This window comes from Panthera pardus, unplaced genomic scaffold (genome assembly GCF_024362965.1).
Source record: "Panthera pardus isolate Hobbes unplaced genomic scaffold, ASM2436296v1 HiC_scaffold_5, whole genome shotgun sequence".
Taxonomy (NCBI): Eukaryota; Metazoa; Chordata; class Mammalia; order Carnivora; family Felidae; genus Panthera; species Panthera pardus.
Window position 1 is genome coordinate 15,057,363 of NW_026526980.1, and position 19,140 is coordinate 15,076,502.

The 19,140-nt window shown below is 50.0% G+C and overlaps 1 protein-coding gene across 3 annotated transcripts in view; it reads left to right on the forward strand.

Annotated features, from left to right (window-relative positions):
- The window catches only part of CACNG3 (calcium voltage-gated channel auxiliary subunit gamma 3), an 87,045-nt gene extending 71,461 nt beyond the window's left edge, over window positions 1-15,584 (forward strand). For 2 of the 3 annotated variants that reach the window (XM_053894416.1, XM_019430423.2), the window contains exons 2-4: window positions 4,091-4,174; window positions 8,925-9,065; window positions 14,494-15,584. In XM_053894416.1, the coding sequence (XP_053750391.1) occupies window positions 4,091-4,174; window positions 8,925-9,065; window positions 14,494-15,005 (737 nt within the window). In that variant the 3' untranslated portion in view covers window positions 15,006-15,584. Of the gene's footprint in view, window positions 1-3,955; window positions 4,022-4,090; window positions 4,175-8,924; window positions 9,066-14,493 lie in introns of all 3 variants that reach the window. The other variant, XM_019430424.2, reaches the window with a different exon arrangement.
- Window positions 15,585-19,140: the final 3,556 nt, after the last annotated feature.

The following is a 19,140-nucleotide window of genomic DNA, read 5'->3' on the forward strand; positions in this document are numbered from 1 at the left end:
CAAGTTCACTTTTTGATGAGTCGTGATGGCAGCAGCTTCCTTTTCAGCGTGGAGTCTTCCTCAGGGAAATTCTTGATTCCCTTTCGTTTTAGATTGTTTTTTTAAATCTCAACCTGGCACCAATGTGTCTCTTCTGGTCCTAAAATACCTACCAAAACCAATGGTAGTAATAGCTATAATTTATTGAGCTCTTACTATGTGCCAAGAGCTGTGCTAAGTGGTTTACGTCATTGCCCGATTAAAAGAGTATGTGCTGAGAATACCAGCCGACGCTCTGTCTGCTGTTAGAGGCTCCTTTCATTCTCATGACAACCGCCACGACATTATTGTTGCTATCGTCATTCTACAGAGGAAGAAACTGAGGCTGGGGGAGGTAATTCGCCACAGGTAGCTCAAGTGCCAGAGAGCCAGATGAGGAATCTGGCCAGCTGGAAAGTTCCCACCGGTCTCCAGGGGGTGGCCGACTCCCCAGGTGCAGGGGAGTGTTTTCACATGGAGATGTGGGACAGAGATCCCCATTTTTTTTAACAGAAGCTGTAAATGAGGCTTTCATGTGACATATCCTGAATTTTAAATTGCAGCAACATATTGAATTTAAAAAAAAATACATCAAAATAGGCATTAAACTACCGCAGGTAAAAAATAAAACAAACCAGGCAAAAACACCAAACAGAACATTCCGTGACCCAGATTTGCCCTAGATGTTATCCCCTTCAGAAGAACCAGCTCGGATTATGTCCTCCGAGAGTCCCCGGAAGGCCCAGACTCCTCTTTTTGTGTTATCTCACAGGACAGGGATCTTCAGACCACAGATCAGCAAAACCTTCCCCAGCCAGATAGTAAATATTTTTTGGCTTTGCTGTTTCTGCCACAGCTCCGCGGCTCTGCCATCATAGCGTGGAAGCCATAAACAAACAGGCACGGTTGTGCTTCAATACAATCTTATTTGCAGACACTGAAATTTGAATTTCATGTAGTTTTTTGCGTGTCATGAAACAATATTCTTCGGGTTTTTTTTTTTTCCAGCCATCTGAATATGCAAAAACCATTCTTAGCTCATGGGCTGTGCAAGAACAGGTGGTGGGTGGCTTGAGACCCTAAATACCGGGGACTGTTTCTCCGGGAGCTTCCGGTGTTTGCTGGCTCTAAGCTCTAGTTTCCAGGTGTGAACCACCTCGGGTAAGGCCCGGTTCGCAGGCAGGTGCAGACATGCGCGGAGCTCTTTATTCCCACGTGGATCCGACTGGTCTGTCTCAGTAACGTTCACATTTCGTTCTCATCCCCAACTTTTCTTCCTATCAAAGCCTTTGGGGTGCCTGTCAAACAGCTAACAGTAGGCGGTCCTACAACCACCACCTTTGCCTTGCTCGGTGGTCCCCAGCGTAGATTATGGGGCAAAAAAACATGGTTGATGGAAAAAATCACTCACTGGTCCGATTCATTTCCACAATTGGTGGCTATGGATAGACCACGAAATTATCATAAAGCCACCTGGCCCAGGATGTTGCTGGCAACTCTCAATGTGTGGAAGAGAGAGCAATTCACAACAGTGGTTAAGACCCTGGCTTTGGAGGGGCACCTGGGGGGGCTCCGTTGGTTGAGCGGCCGACTCCTGGTTTCAGCTCAGGTCACGATCTCACCATTCGTGAGTTCGAGCCCCGCATCAGGCTCTGTGCCGACAGCTCAGAGCCTGGAACCTGCTTCATATTCTGTGTCTCCCTCTCTCTGCTCCTCCCCACTCATTCTCTCTCTGTCTCTCTCTCTCAAAAATAAATAAACATTAAAAAATTTTTAAATTTGGAGTCAGGCAGACTTCATTCAAGCATGCCGCTTATGAGAATGCCATTTATGGCCGTGTGCCTTGACGAAATCATTCACTTTCCTAAGCCTTTGTTTTCTCACCTGTAAAAGGGGGTCAAAATGCCAGGTACTTCGTAAGGCAGTTTTGAGAGCTAACAAGGATAAAACATGTAAAGGAGTGAGGTTAGCACCCAGTACATGACATGGGCTCAGCGTGTGTGACTTCCTATGACTTATTATTCAACGAGCTGGAAGGGAATGGGGTTTACAAACTAACAGGAATATGCGAATGGAACTCTAACATCTAAACCAAAAAAAAAAAGGAGCGCCTGGGTGGCTCATTCGGTTAACCATGCAACTCTTGATTTCGGCTCAGGTCATGATCTCGTGGTCCTGAGATCGAGCCCCACGTTGGGCTCTGCGCTGACCGCGGAGCCTGCTTAAGATCCTCTCTCTCTCCCTCTCTCTGCTCTTCTCCCCCATTCACTCTCTCTCTCTCTCTCTCTCAAATAAATATTCAAAAATTTTTACACAGTCTGAACAAGAAAAAAAAATGAAGGCTTTTTCTTTCAATATCAGGGAAGAAGCTATGACTTTGTGTTTCTTCCAAGAATTTCCTTTAATCTGCAAGTCTTCTCTCCAGGACCCTCTCCTTGGTTCTGTGTCCACCCTTTGCCTGGTGAGCAGAGAATCAGAACCAAGGAGATGTTCTGCATATCGCATCACATTTGTTGGGAAATGCCTCTGGCTCGGAGCCTACTTGTAACAGGGGTTAAGTGCATGACGCTCATTATTACGAGATAATAATCGACATAATAATAATGGCTACCTTGCATAGTCTAATGGTGAAAACCACAGGCTTTGAAGCTTAGATTCCAATATCGACTCTTCTCCTCTCCAGCTGTGACACCTCAGTCTCCTCTGTGATCTGGGTTGCCTCATCATCAAATGTCAGGATTAATAGCCCCTACCTCCCAGGGAGGTGGACAAGAGTCACTGAGAGAAGGGATGTCAGGTTTCAGCTCTGTGCTTGGTCCACTGGAAGCCTTGCATAAGCACTAGCTGTTACGATGGCATGCCTGGAGTTTTGCAAAAATTATCTCCACTTCACATACTTTATTTAATCCTTATAGTAACTGTGCTGCAGTATAAGGCCAGATATGTGTGATCCAAAACCTTGTCTACTCTCCGTGACATCACACTGCCCCTCCCCTCCACGCCACCTTCTCAGGCTGGGATGAGAACAATGTTGCATAATGTCCTGCTGGGTTAAGGTGAGGAGTTCAGAAATTGCTGTCATTTATAAGAAGTGGCACAGCCATTAGCTGCCCCAGAGATTGGTTAATTGCCTAGTTAACAAACACCCACAATGACTATCAAATCCCCAAAATGATTTAAGTCAAACTGATATTAGGGGCACCTGGGTGGCACCGTTAAGCGTTCAACTCTTGATTTCTGCTCAGGTCATGATCTCAGGGGTTCGTGAGGTCGGGCTCTGCACTGACAGCACAGAGCCTGCTTGGGATTCTCTGTCTCTCTGTCTCTCTGTCTCTCTGTCTCTCTCTCTCTCTCTCTCTTTTGCTCCTCCCCCACTCTCTTTCTGTCTCAAATAAACATTTTTTATAAACTGATCTTGAAGAGAAAAAAGGAAGCAAATGCTGACAGTTTCTGCAAGAAACCTGTACATTCTGTGTCTCCTGAAGGCGCGGGCCACACGGCCAAGCACAGCAGACTATGACCCAGGGTAGGAGAAGGAGTGAGGGGATAGTCCCGTGTCAGATATGAGCAGGATCAGGGGCAGTGTGCTATTCCTGAAGCTACGCCCAGGATAGACACCTGGGAGTCAGCAGATCATGATTGGGATGCTGGCTCCCCTATTTACCATGTGAGCTCAAGCAAAATTCTTAGGCCCGTTTCCTCATCGATAAAACGGAAAATTAATACAAACTCCATTTCCTTCTTTTTTTCCTCACCAATTGTGTGGGGGGGGGGGGGGATAGATAAAGCAGTCCTCATAATGAATGATTATGTTTCATAGCTATTTGCCCTTCCCAATAGATCTTAACATCATGCAAAAAATGTAGGAGGCAAAAAATTTAAGTCTTCTGCTTCTTTTTTTTTTTCCTCCTCTACTTGTCTCTCTTTTGTGTCCCAGACAGATGCTGACGGGCCAACAATATGCACAGCCAGCAACAACCATGGAAGGATCTTCACCGTAGGGGTGAGGACCCAGGCTCACCCCAGGGGCTCTGGCTCCTCCCCCAGCTCAGGCCCACATTTGTTTCCACAGGGGCTTTCCGAGGAGTGTGCAAGAAAATCGATCACTTCCCTGAAGACGCAGACTATGAACAAGACACAGCAGAGTACCTCCTGCGTAAGTTTCCACTTCTGGGGTCTCCCCCAGGGTGGGGGGCCAGGGAGGGGAGGGTGGCCCTGCAGTCACCCGGCTGCCCCTGAGGCTCCTCAATGCTCACCCCTGGAAACGGATACTCCAAAGGAGCTTCTGGGACCTTTGCTACTAGACAGAGACATTCAAGCGATTCTGATATCTAAGTCTCTTTAATGTCAATAAACCAGAAATAGAAAGGGGAAAAGTAGGTGAGTCAAAACTGAAAGGTTCTTTTTAGTCTGCTTAGGAGAAAATCTAAGGAATTTTCTCCAACTAGAACACAAGTTTTCGCCTTCCTGAGAGAGTTGAGTTGAGGTGTTAATGGGCACGGTCCTAAGGGGCAAGCCCTGGGAGAATAGATGTAAATCCAAGTTCCCCTCTCTGCAGTTTCCATCCTATTGGGGCAGGGCCAGCATCTGGGCTGGGGTTGTCCCGAGATCAGTAACCTGGATCTGACGCGGGACTGTCACAAAGGCAGCACGTGAGGGGCAGAAGAGATGATGGCTTGGTGTGAGGTTTCTGGGTTCTGGTTGGCCTGGGCTTTTACCCTTGTCTGACTCCCTACTGGCTGGATTAAACCTGGGTCAAATTGCTTAACCTTTCCATCTCTCAGCCGTCTTTATCTAGTCGGATATGGAGATGATAATGTCATCTACGTGACAGGCTCAAGAAATTTAACGGAGCTCACACACGTTACCCTCAGCCCAGGGCTCAACTTGGAATGATGAAGCAATGTGGGCTCTCTCTTTTCTGTTGCACAAGACAAGCATAGCAAAGTCCAGCTGCAAATAGGGGCCTGACATTGATCTAGGCACAGAGAGAACTTGGGGCTTCACATAATCTAAATGTAACTTCTTCAACAAAATGTGTGTCAAGTTCACGCAAAAGGGAATTTCAAAGGCATTGACTAAATTTACTGTTAGGGAATGTTAAAAGTAAGGGGTGTTTTTTTTTATGGCTATTACAAATAAAAACTTCAAGAGGGACACCTAGACGGGTCAGTCGCTTAAGTGTCCAACTTGGGATCAGGGCCTGATCTCGAGGTTCGTGAGTTCGACCCCTGAGTAGGGCTCTCCACTATCCACACAGAGCCTGCTTCAGATTTTCTGTCTCCCTCTCTGTCTCTCTCTTTCTCTCCCCTGCTTTCTCTCTCGCGCGCGCGCAAAAATAAACTTTAAAAATAAAATAAAATAAAATAATAAAAACTTCAATAAATTGTCCTATTCAGAGTATGTTTGTAACTCGTAACTCAAGAAGAATGGTGTTTCAATTACAACCACTTTTAGCCCTACTCACACCTGTTAGTCTGCAGACGGACTGTAAGTCTCTATATGAGCCTTGAACCACATTACAATGTAAGGGGTAGTAGGGTCGATTAAGAAATAGTTGTTTTTAAGATGATTTTTAAAATGTAAACATACCATTTCTCTGTTTGCGGTCCTTATGCATCTAGTAGGATTCATCCAAATGCCTACGGGAATTTGTACCAGCAGCAGAAAAATTTGGTATGGGGACGACAGGCCACATGTAGAGACGTTGCTTTGTACATGGACCTCCTCAGAAGAATTACCTTAGTGTCATCTCCAGAGGGATTTTACTGAGTACCCATGGTTTTTCTTTGTTTTTCTTTCCTGCTTTAATGCAACATGGTGATGTTTGCCCTGCTGGAGGTGAAACACAGCTATAACTTCTATTTCACAACTTGCAAAACTGATTTAAGTTCTTCCCAGAGGTGGATTGCTTTTCCAACAGAGTATTTTGCTCCCCCTAAGAAGGTGAGGGTCCTTGCCCCCATCCCACGGTCCACCCACACTTCACTGGCCAGAGAATCAGGCTGAGGTTAAGGAGAGGCCTTTCTGAGTACACGAATGTCCCGCTGGGAATTTTGGAATCCCCGACCCCACCACACGGAGCCAGGGGCACGCTCCTGCAGGGGTCTCCAACCTCAACTTACCCCTAGATAGTTTGGGGAGGAAGAACAGTAGAGGAAAGAAGTAAGTAGGGGAGGAAGACAGTAAAACGTTTTTGTTTGAAGCCCCCTCGTGTCCATAGGGCTAATATGAACGTAGAGTAAGTCACAGAGGCGACGTCCTGAGGCAGACACCTGCAGCCCTGTATCTCGTTTGTGGGTAAAGAGTGAGTCTGGCCACCAGCTGGTTGCCACGTCCTTACTGCAGCCACCTTGCAAAGTTGCACTTTTATAAGCAACACTATTCAATAGCGTCAAACGTTCAGATTGTTTCCTTTGTGCATGATCATAATTTAATCATGCTTTGAAATTTTTTTTTTTAATTTAAAGTCTCCTTCAATCAATTAAACTCATCACATTGAATATTTGTGCAATTCCTGCCAATACACAATGCGAACGAATGCTTTAAAGGTTTGTTCGCAAGTTTCCCTCGAAGCCATTGGAGGCAGATCAACCCCTGATATTTGTGGGGTCCCAGGCTGAGGGTCCAAATGGAAGCCCATAAGTCATACGCGTCAATATTGAGAAGTTATAAATGAACTGTGCCTGCAGCCAGGCTCATGTGCCCACCCGGGACGCCAGAGCCCCCCTCCCCAGGGTACCCCTCGACTGGGGGCTAAAGGAAGCAGGGAATCCAGCCTCTCCCAAAATCTCACCATGGAAGCAGAGTGTTGGGAGGGACGCTGTTATGGGGCCCCGGGTCTGCCCAGACTCCAGTGCTGGGTATTTGGGTGGCTGTCTTTAGGCAAAAGCAAACACTCTTTCCTTTTCTTCTCATTAAGAGAACCTCACCCTTGTGTGCCCTCACACCCTCACCCCACTTCTACTCCAGTGCCCTTCCCAGGCAACCCACTTGGCTAAATCAGCTACCAGACTTTCAGAAAACTTTTGTGACATGACATCAAGTTGTAGAAAGAGTTTGGCAGTTGGCACATAAGCACTTCTGTGCAGTAGCAAAGAGAAACAGCAGGGGTAGGGTCACCATGAATGGGGGGCTTGAAAGCCTTGAACCTTCAGCTTTGAACTTCCCAAGGCCAAAAATGAACTCACACCCTTCCTGCCGTGACCCCCCCCCCCCCCACTGCTGCACCTGCACATGCCCTAGGCATTTTGGGCACCACCCTGAGCTCAGCAGCATGGCACCAGATATGGGCACGGTTTTCAACTCCTGTGTCTCCCACCACGCACTGCCAGTTCTGGTGGCTTCACCTTAGGATCATATCCTGGGGCACCTGGGTGGCTCGGTCGGTTAGCACCTGACTCTTGGTTTTGGCTCAGGTCATGATCTCGGGGTTTGTAAGTTCAAGCTCCACATGGGGCTTCACGCGGACAGCTTGGAGCCTCCTTGGGATTCTTTCTCTCTCCTTCTCTGTCTGCCCCTCCCCTGCTCTAAATTAATCAATCAATCGATCGATCAAAAGAAATATACCCTAAATCCTACAACTTCTCACCATCCCCGGCCCTTCCAAGAGCCTCATGGTGTTCAATTCTCTCCAGCCGCCATCTTGAAATGCTTAATGTTGGAACAAGAGACCTTGCATTTTCATTTTGCACTGGGGCCTGCAAATGACATAGCCATGTCTGACTGTCAACTCAACTGGCTTGTAAGCCCCATGAGACCTGGGACCCTAACTCTTTTGTACACCGTGAACATGGAATTTATTCAACTGGTATATTCTGGTCTGGACAGACCAGGAAATACCCTTATACTGGCTGGGTAAATATTGGAACCCCTACCATAGGACCCCTCCCCCAGGCCTAAGGGGCCTCCCTTAGGGCCTTTCCATGATCCAGCAACTAAAGAGTTAACACAGGGGCCTCCAGGAGCTGCTCCAGCCTCTCAGCCAGCCCCTACTTTGAAGGGCAGCTCCTGTGCCCTGGGGGTGGCCGCACATGTCCCCTGGTGGTACCTGAGGGCCCAGCACAGCGCCTGGCATCCAGTAGGTACACAGTAACATTGTTGCATGGATAAGTAAACTCCTTTGTTCATTCAGTGACTAAGTGGGTATCAAGAGAATATTGCCAGACCAAGGAATAGGCAAAGATAGGTGTGCAGTGGGGAAAGGCTCTGCATTTTGGCCAACAGCGTGTGAGCCGACGGGAGAGACTCTGGGTGCAGGCAGGGCTGGCTACAGAATTGGCAGGGTCCAGGGTGAAGGAAGATCCCAGCTCCTCCTTCAAAACACAGGCAAAAAAGCTTTTTCTTCTTTTTTGTTCTCTCTCTCTCTTGATCTGTCACAGTGTCTTTTATTTGCCTACCTATGTCACACTACCCCGAGGGGCATGGAGACACTCTGAGGGGTGAATGCATAGCTTTGCAGGTGCCTGGGGCTCGCACCGAACCCTGATCCTTCCTCCATCCATGCCCAGCCCCCACCAGGAACGAAGGGTGCCAGTGATCACTGGTTGGGGCAGGAGAATGGACAGCTAAGGCCCCATCCCAAGGAGAAGGGGGTGTGGGGAGACAGAGACGATGACACAAGTCAAGGCTCCGAGTCCCCTAGTGCAATGTCCGTGGGCCCATCAGACTTCACTTCTAAAACGCAATTCAAAGACAGACTGATTAAGAATTTCAGGACGGCGACTGGAGAGCTTTAGCACCGAGCACAGAGCCCTGAGCGGCCGTACTGGTCTCACGCCCGTGTTAGATGCAGGCTCTGTCCTCCTGCGCAGGCGCTGTTTTCCCCTGGGACGCCTGTGCCTGGGATGGGTGGATCCTGGGGCTGGCGGGGACGCAGGTGGAACCCTCTCCCCTTCTCTCCGCAGGAGCTGTGAGGGCCTCCAGTGTCTTCCCCATCCTCAGTGTCACGCTCCTCTTCTTTGGCGGGCTCTGCGTGGCGGCCAGCGAATTCCACCGAAGCAGACACAATGTCATCCTCAGTGCGGGCATCTTTTTCGTCTCTGCAGGTGAGCTTCCGGCCCCGGCCCCGAGGTCCTCACAGGCACCAACCCCCAGCCAGGCCCACGAGGACAGAGCAGTGCTCTTCAGGGTTCCATCCAGGGCAAGAGCGAGAAAATACTCCGGTCGTGTGAACAATGAAAAGCCAGGGGCTCCCGGGTGGCTCAGTCAGTTGAGCCTCCGAGTTTGACTTCTGCTCAGGTCATGATCCCAGGGTCGTGGGATGGAGGCCCGCTCTGCCAGGCTCTGCTCTGGGCGTGGAACCTGCTTGGGATTCTCTCTCTCCCTCCCTCTGCCCCTCTCCTCTGCTCTCCCTGTCTCTCTCTCTCTCTCTGAAACAAAATTAAAAAAAAAAAAAGAATGAAGAGCCACAGACTTTACTTAGAACCAAAGATGCTGATACGCGAGGGTGGCATCATAGGAAGGCAGGAGACTAGGGTGGCAGGATCAGCTCAGAGGGGGAGAGGGGCTGACTAGTGAGACAGCATATGTACGGTGACCCTTGAACGACATGGGTTTGAACTGTGCGGGTCCACTGAGGAACGGATTTTCAGTAAATGCATATATATAGCAGTGGAAATGTATTTTTGTCTTCCCTATGATTTTTTTAATGGCATTTTCTTTTCCCTAGCTTACTTCATTGTAAGAATACAGTATAGAATACATAGAACAAACAAAATACGAGTTTGTTGACCGTGTTCTCAGTAAGGCTTCCCGTCAACAGTAGGCAATTAGTAGTTAAGTTTTGGGAAAACCAAAAGTAAAACACGGATTTTTGACTGTGCGGGGGGTCAGCACCCCTAACTCCCGTGTTGTTCAAGGGTCATGCTTGTGCGTAGGGTGGGGGGCAGGTGTGGTGCGTGTAATGTGTGACCCGAAGGACCGGTTCAGTGTGCTTTGACGGGGTCCGCCTTTCTGTTCACTTGGGCACGTCTGCGTATGTCTCTGGCCCTTTGAGACGTGTCACGGCTTTCCAAGGGCTCAAATCCTCATATTGTTCAAAGCGTCTCCGGGAACCAGGTAGAAAGCCAGCAGCTCCGGATGCCCTCTGGGAAGAGCTCATAACCAATACCTGGCCTGTCCAGAAGGTGGCGAGAAGGATGAGTCAGTTGGGGAAGGGGCCCTATGCTCTGCCTTCTCTCTCCTCCCCCCATTTCCATCCCTCCTCCACCCGCCTCATTTCCTCCCTTACCCCTGCGTGTCCATCCCCCCTTCCTTCTCTTCCCACCCCACCCCTCATCCAGTGCCCTCAGGACGAATGCTTTAGAGAAGCATAGAACAAGGTGGGTGGGGGAAGGGGACTCAACTCTGGTGGTGGCCTTCCAACTTGGCCCAGTGATGGCAGACCATTTAGCAGGGTGGGAACAGTAGAAGAAGAAATCGTGTGTAAAGGGGGGGCTTTCCTTCTAGATGTTAATTCTGGCTCTACCTGGGTGAGCCTCGGGAACCTCCCCGACTCCCCATACCCTGGTTTCTTCGACTGTAAAATGGGAAATAATAATAGTATCCACGTCTCAGTGTTGTTGGAAAGAGGCTGACCATAAAAAGCACAATATTATTTTATTTTCTTTTTTAAGTTTATTTTTTTTTTTTTAGTCATCACTACACGTAACGCGGGGCTCGAACTCACAGCCCCGAGATCGAGAGTCACATGCTCTTCTGACTGAGCCAGCCAGGTGCCCCCCAATATTACTTTCTAGTATTGGAAAAGCAGCAACGACATGGCTCCAAAGTCTAAAACCCAGCGCCCTGCCCCCCTCCTAGACCTTGCCCCCATTCTTCCCCCACTGTTTGCCCTGGGAAACAGGAAAACGGGGAAGTTGAACCACACCAAATCCAGCAACAGACCAGAGAGAAAGCCGCCATCTTGCCATGGGGATGTGGTCAGCCCAAAGGTGGTCACGGCCCCTGACCACGCTCTGTGTGGACTGACGGTAGCAACTGGCAAACTCGGGAATTTGTGTGGCTTTGAGGCACTTTCTAGTCATCCGCGGCCTGTCCAGACCCGCTGGGCTCTGACTGACCCAGTGCATAATGCATTGTGCTGACATTCGGGTTTCCCATGTGGGAGAAGGATCATTATTTTGTCCCCCAAGGGGATTGTCAGGGAAGAGTGTGTCACCAGCAACTTCTTTCTCACAAAGGGTATTGTGAAAGATGGCAGGTGGATCGGACACATGGGGACTGGGAAACATGAGGGGCAGCGGTGAAAGCCCTGAGGAGAAGCCAGAAGCTTGGGGCCTATTCCTAGACACCCCCATCTCCCAAAGGAATGCTGAAATGCCTCCATTTTCCCACCTATAAAATGAAAGTGTCAGAGGATTCGGCACTCTCTAAGGCTCTTTTTTGCTCAGCTCTTCTTAGGATCTGAGGTTTCAGCCAAGCAGTCAACAACCTTTTATTGAGCACCTACTACGGGACAGGCACTGTGCATAATACTGAGGAGCATGGCCTCTGAAGCCAGGCTGCAGGGTGCAAATCTCGGCTCTACTACTTCCCAGCTGTGTAACCTTGGGCAAGTCCCTTCACCTCTCTGTGACTTAGTTTCCTTATCTGAAAAGTGGGGGTAATGATGGCCCTACTTCTTGAGGCTGTTAAGAGGCTCAAATGAGTTTGTATTTGTAAGATGCCTAGGATAGCACCTAGTACACAGTAACCACTTACTACATAGGAGCTGCTGGTATATACATTGCACCTGTTAATTCTCGGGCACCTCAATGTGCTTAGTCATTCAGGAAACACTCTTGGCTATGGCCAGGCTCTGGGCTAGGAGATGGGGCCAAAGCCATGAACAAAGCCAGCCTAGGTCTGCCCTCAAGATGTTGACAGTCTAGTGGTTGGGAGAAAGTGATTGCCCACCTACATCTTGTTCTTCCTAAAATTTGTTACTGAAATCTAAGTGCACTGTGGCCAAAACACAGTCCTGGGTTCAAATCCCACCTCTACTATTTCCTAGCACTGTCAGCGTCGAAAGTTACACGGCTTCTCTGTGCCTCAGTTTCCTCTTCTGTAAAAGAGGGTTAGAGGCACCTGGCTGGCTTAGCTGGAAGAGTGTGCAACTCTTGATCTCAGGGTTGTGAGCTCTAACCCCACGTTGGATGTAGAGATTACCAAAAAATAAAGAAATAAACTTTAAGAGAGGATTAGTTTTTTTTTAATTTTTTAAGTTTATTTATTTATTTTGAGAGAGAGAGAGAGAGAGTGTACGCGTGCGCACAAATCGGGGAGGGGCACAGAGAAGGAGAGACAGAATCCCAAGCAGGCTCTGTGCCATCAGCTCAGAGCCTGATGTGGGGCTCAAACTCACAAACTGTGAGATCATGACCCAAGCTGAGACCAAGAGTCAGATGCTTAACCAACTGTGCCACCCAGACTCCCCAAGGGAGGAGCAGGTCGGTTGTAATAACTGAGATGATGCATGTTAAGACTTTGTACAGTGCCTGGCACATGGTAAGAGCCCTATAAGTTAATGGCAAGTCACTTGGCTTCCTGCCTCCTTTAACCTGGTCTGACATCCAAGTCTTTCTTTGAACTTCTCCCCCTCCCCCTCCCCCAAAAAAGGCCTCCTTGAGGGGCCTCCCAAACTTTGCCACCAGAATTTCCCTGCTAGCAGAGGAGAAAGAAAACATGGCCCTGGGGACTCGGGGGGCATCACTAGAAGCGCCTTGAGTGAGCTGAAATGTCTTTGAAGTCTGGCTCCCATTTACACTTAAAAATTCATGTGAATTCTGCTCTCTCCTCCTTATTATATCCATGTTCATTTTAATATAAAAGAATGTGTCTTCCCCACTAATCTTCAAGCCGAATTGACACTCCAGAAAGAGAAGGAGTTTTTCATCCTGTGGTTTCCTGCAGCCTGACACGGGGCTGTCTGTGTCAACGCCCATGTTTAGAAATAGCTCAGTGATTAGAACTCGCTGCCTACCTGCTGGATGCCTGCGTAGGATCATGCCTGCAAGAGGAGACGGGGCAGAAGCAGACCCCCCAGCCCGCCTTCCTGAAGCAAGTCCTAGATGGAGAATGAATGGCCAGAGATCAGAATCCAATATTAACTCCCCTCAAGGCACGTGCACCAGCAGGTCAGAACAGCGCTGGAGCAGAGTCTCGTGGCCCCTGCCGTGCCCAGCTTTAACCCTTTAGTTGATGGACCACTGGGGAGACCTTGGGGATCCACAAGAAGAGTACGGAGCAGCCAAGGACCAGAAAGGGAGCACAGGAGGCCGCTGGATCTGGTTACTCACCAGCTGTGCTAGGAACTGTAACGAGGGCCTCCATTTAGCCCCGCCCTAAAATTGGAGGCAAGGAGATGCCAGCCGATATACCAACTCCCCCGAGTCAATGTTGGTATCACGCCCCGGAAGAGACAAAAAGAGAGACTCAACCTTTGGAACAATAATGTGAGGAAGGTGGTCAGAGATCATCACAGCCCCTGGGTCCTCAGGTTTTATATTGTTTCTTCTTACCACTCCCTAGAGAATCAGCTCATCTCTAAGTGACTATTTCCAGGGCTACTCCGATGGCACTTAGGGACACTAAGTCTGCAGGCCATGCCTACTGGGGACGTCGGCTTCGCGCTCCCCAATTCCTGACGCTCAACCGACAGCTAACTGAAAGCATTACCTTCTCCGGTGCAGATAAAAAAGACTTAGTAAGCTACTGTCCCTTCCCCTTGGACTCGTTGGGTCCCCCAACTACAGGTGTAGACCCATCTATGTCCACCGGACAGCTGCATTTAGACTCTCGATAAACACGTCCACCTCAGTGCATTCCAATCCTTCCTCTTCTCTAAACCTGTTCTCTTTGCTGCCTCTCATTTTAGCTCAGGATGTCACCTCATCATCCAAGCTAACACCCTAGCAGGTCACTCTTGATTTCTTCTGTCACATAATGTAGTCAGTAGCCTTTCGGCTCCTGGCTCAACCCCATTCAATGTCACCTTGTTTTCAAACCCCAGGGGCGCACCTGTCTTGCCTCCCTTTGCTCCCGAACCATTTTACATGCGTCTCTGATAGAGCCCTCCCTGTATTTTGCTCTAATTGCATTTACATGTCAGTCTCTCCTACCCACGGTGAGGAATTCAGAGGCGGGTACCTGTACCTCCTTCATTCTGCCATCCTCATGACTTAGCGCCAGAGATCAGGTTTGGATGGAATGAATGGCTCGTAAGGGAGAATGCATGCATTCCGGAGCTCGCCGGCGCTCGCTACAGAAATAGGGCGCATCCCATAGCTGAACGCAGGCCACCGGGGACCGAGCAGCAGAATTCCTCACATCCCAAGAGACGGACCTCGTGAGACATACCCCGTGGTGGGATTTCCCAGCCATAAATCCATTCACCCGTCTCCCTGTTACCTCCACACTTTCTGTAAATATTTCAAGGCTCAAAGTTACCGCAGAGGTGTGTGAAAGATGTGTTTCTCTTTTCCCTTCTTTTAGGGTTAAGCAACATCATCGGCATCATAGTTTATATATCAGCCAATGCCGGAGACCCCGGGCAGCGTGACTCCAAAAAAAGCTACTCCTATGGCTGGTCCTTTTATTTCGGGGCCTTCTCTTTCATCATCGCAGAAATCGTGGGAGTTGTCGCTGTGCACATCTATATAGAAAAACATCAGCAGTTACGTGCCAAATCCCACTCGGAGCTCCTGAAGAAATCCACCTTTGCACGCCTTCCGCCCTACAGGTATCGATTCCGGAGGCGTTCAAGTTCGCGCTCCACGGAGCCCAGATCCCGAGACCTGTCCCCCATCAGCAAAGGCTTCCACACCATCCCTTCCACTGACATCTCCATGTTCACCCTCTCCCGGGACCCCTCAAAGATCACCATGGGGACCCTCCTCAACTCCGACCGGGACCACGCTTTTCTACAGTTCCACAATTCCACGCCCAAAGAGTTCAAGGAGTCGCTGCATAATAATCCGGCCAACAGGCGCACTACGCCCGTCTGAACTGACCTCTGCCCTCTGGCCTCCGCCCCAGCACAGCCGCGGGGGCAGCGAACAGAGGTGGCTGGGAGGTTGCATGGCATGGTCCTCGTGATGGTATTACTTTTTACAAAGAATGAAACCAAATGGACTCAGCCCTCTCCCAAACTTGGCCCCGGGCCCTCCGGGTCCTACCCCCCTCCCCCAACTCCCAACCCTCCCCCTCCAGGCCCCCCCCCCAACTTTTCAAGCCAACCCCATGATGTCATTTCTCTCTCTGTGTATCTGTGCCAGATGTTTTCCTCTCTTCCTTCTTTACTGGAAGGACCTCCACATTCTTCCCTCCTTGGAAGAGGACTTTACTCAAAGTCACGGGTGGTGGCTTGGGGGGGAGGGGGACCCCCGATTCCCCAGGCGCGTGCAGTTGTCCCCATTGCCCACTCACATGAATCCTCAGGACCCCACCCGCCCAGGTGGCCCTGAGGGAGGCATTCACCTTTACGTGTTAGAAAAACATGACCAGAAATCAAAGATGTCAGAGCCCTGAAGCAGCTAATGTAATAAGCACTCATGTTATTAAAGGTTTTGCCTTGTTGTAACCAACCAAGCTGGGCGTGTTCTGTTTCTTCCGGCTACTTCTTGCACAAACTCCCTGCCTGCCGTGGGACTGGCTCGCCTCTGTGTGAGAAGCTGAATTCTGCTCGTCACACGCTAACCACCAGGAAGGCTCCCCACCACCCTGTCACCCCTTGAGGCCAGCAAGGTGCTCCCCCGACCAGTGTCAGAGTCGGCGAGTCCCTCCCCTGAATCCCTGGAGGCTAGCTGGGGGCAAGCAAGCTGGCTCTGGTACCCAGGAGCTCTAGGCCCGGGGGCGAGTGCTCCTGACCTTGAAGCCTCAGTCTCCTCATCTGTACAATGGAACATGGTAGAGTGTTCTCCACAGAGTTGTGAGGCTCAAACAAAATGTCATGTGTAAATAATCAATACATAGGTTTTTAATTTTTGGATGCATTCTAAGCAGAGTGAGCTTTATTTGAGTCAACGTGCGCTGCTCTTACAAAACTCCATAGTTTAGGAGTTAGGCTTAAACAACAGATATTTGCTGCTCATCCTTCTGGGCTGGGAAGTCCAAGATCAGGGTGCCGGCAGATTTGGTTCTTGGTGAGTGTGGGGGCGTCCCGATTGGGTGGAGGCCGGTGGCGAGGGCTCGGGCGAGGATTCGCCCAAAGCAGAACAGAAGAGAGAAGCGTTTATTGAATACACCGCAATGGGGGGCAGCGGGCAGGACAGCACAGGAGAGGCCATCCTGCCCCAGGAGGTGGTGACGGGCCAGAGTCACAGGGGCAGAGTCGGGGGGGGGGGGGGGGGGGGGGGGGGGTGGGGGGGGCCGAGGGACGGATAGAACTTTCCCTTTTTTTTGGTAATCTTTAGGTGGGTTGCAAGTAGCCCATTGGTCAGCTGCATAGGGCCCGTGGCTTAAAGAGCCTCTTTGTATTCAGCCAGGTGTCACTGTGGGCCCTTTGTCTTGTCAAGTCTGTTGCCTAAGAGCCACAGCGAGGGCTTTCCTTCTGGCTTGCAAATGGCCCCTTCTCACTGTGTCTTCACAGCTGCGAGGGTGGCAGTTCCCTCGCTCTGTCTCTCTGTCTCTGTCTCTCTCTCTCTCCTTCTTCTTCTTCTTAGGTAGCCACTATTCCCAGCCCAGCCCGCCCCCCGTGGAGCCCTAATTACCTCCCCAGAGCCCCATCTGCAAATACCATCACAAGGAGAGCTAGGAGTTCAACATATGAATTTGGGGGTTGAGGGGGATACAGCAAAAGCATCATTGCAGGACGACAGAAGCCAAATAGATGTTCTATATGGGGGGGAGGGGGCCTGAGGGCACGGGGGAAGGACATTTGAATATTTTGAATATTCCGCACCAAAAGGCAAGAGAGGTCAAAGTCACCTCCGCCAACACTGGCTTCCTAGAGGGCTTTTGGCCCACGTCAGATGCTCACACTTCCGGAGAGCTTTGCCACCTAGGGCTGCGATCACCGCAGAGGGCACAGTGATGGTCCCAAGAGCTCACGCTTACCTAACGCTGTCACGTGCCAGGCTGTGATCTAGCACCAGACACGAACTTCGTTATTTAATCCTGCCAGTAATAGCCCCATTTTTCCCAAGGAGGAAACTGAGGCAAGAGAGGTTACATGACTTGCCCAGACTTTACCATGGGACAGAAGGCCTGGGGAGGGAGGCGCTGGCCCACACCCACGCGGTGAATTTGTAGAACGCAGACTCCCAACAACTCATTTCATTTAACCCTTAAGAGTCATCACATGCAGGGGCGCCTGGGTGGCTCAGTCGGTTGAGCGTCTGACTTCAGCTCAGGTCATGATCTCACAGTCTGTGAGTTCAAGCCCCGCGTCGGGCTCTATGCTGACAGCTCAGAGCTTGCTTAGGATTCTGTGTCTCCCTCTCTCTGCTCCTCCCCTGCTCACACTTTGTCCGTCTTCGTCTCTCTCAAAAATAAATAAACATTAAAAAAATTTTTTTAAGAGTCATCTCATGCAAATTACACTCACATACATCAAATTTTCTCACTGAATCCTTAAAACAACCCCGTGTGCAGTAGGAATTACTATCCTCATTTTGGCAAGTGAGGGAACAGAGGCTTGAAGAGGGAACGTGTGTAAGATGCTAACGAGTGGAACCGACATTGATAGTCAACCTATTGATAGTCCCTAATGTGAGCGACTTCCTGGTCTACCAGGATTTTCCGGACCGGCCATCCGAGCACTACCCTCGTCAAGTTTTTCATAGGCACATACTACATCGACAACTACCTGTTGACCGTTTTTCTTTACATCGACTCATTTTACTTCAATAAATAGATTTGATAGTTGAACTTTATGTCACTGCTTTGAAAAGAAAACTGGAATTGTTTGTCATAAGGAAATGGCAACTGGGAAAATAGACACAATAAAAACAAAGCAATCACGCCATCCTCTAGCTGCTGCCCGTTCTAAGCTGACGGCTGCTGCCTGATCTTCGTAAGAAGGATGTAACCAAAGTGTTAGAAAGATGTTAGAGATATTCTCTCACCAGGGAAGACACTTCCCTCGGTTGAATCAGAAAGATGCAAGGCGCACTGGGGAGGGTAACTGTCTCAACTAAGGGACCGGTGTCCTCTAACACTGCAGAGGTGACTCAGGTCCCATTGTCTCATCCCTGGCTTTGGGCTTCGAGGCTTCAGGCACCCTTGGAGAGGGAAGGATCTGAGGGATGGAGTGAACTGGTGACGAATCCTGTGAAGTAGAACAAGCCGCAGCCCGGAGCCCTGGGAACTAGGACTTTATCAAAAACAGGGCATCTGGGGAGATGGGGATGGAGAGAAAGGTCCCAGGGGCTTCACTAGCCAGACGTCTGCTCTGGAGACCAAGTACAAACTACAGGTACAAAGGCCAGAGAGCAGGAAGAGAGAAGTAGGCCCCTGACCCCTGGAAGGACCCCCTGCCCACCTTTCCCGCATCCCGTTCCATCTAAGGTCTGCTCCCTGCAAGGCTTTGGCGCGTGCGGCCTCAGAGACCTAGGTGGCTGACATCAAATGAAGATTAATATTACCACTCACAGTTTGCAGTTTCCAGCCCGGCCAACCCCGTGAGGAGTATTCGTGGTCCCTTGGCCCCACTCTGTGTGCTGTGAACTTCACTTGTTTTGCCTCTTTTAATCCTCACTTTTGAGATAGGTACTCTTGTTGAATTGTTGATGTTGAAACTTGCAGCAAAGCAGGTGCTCAAAGCCGTGTCTGCCTGATTCCAAAGCGAAGGAAAGAGTCACCGCCTAAGCCTTGCCGACCACGATTCTCAAACCTCTTGCTCCTTACTGAGTCCCTCATCTTCTCCCCCGGATGCGGCTCCGTTTCCCAGCCCACTCATTTCTGGACCCGCAGCATCCTCCGGCCAATCTCAAGACCAGAACCCCTGGATGTCTCTGTCGCGCTCTGTGGCCCCCGGAGCTGATCTCTGGCCAAATTCTGTCTCTTTACCTCCCCAGAGCAGAGAGGTGGCTTGGCATAACCTTCAAACCCACACACTCTGCAGCTGCGTCTGCCCGTGTTTGAATCCCAACTCTGCATTCATCAGCCGTGAGAACTTCGGCAGGGTAATTGCCTTGTGCC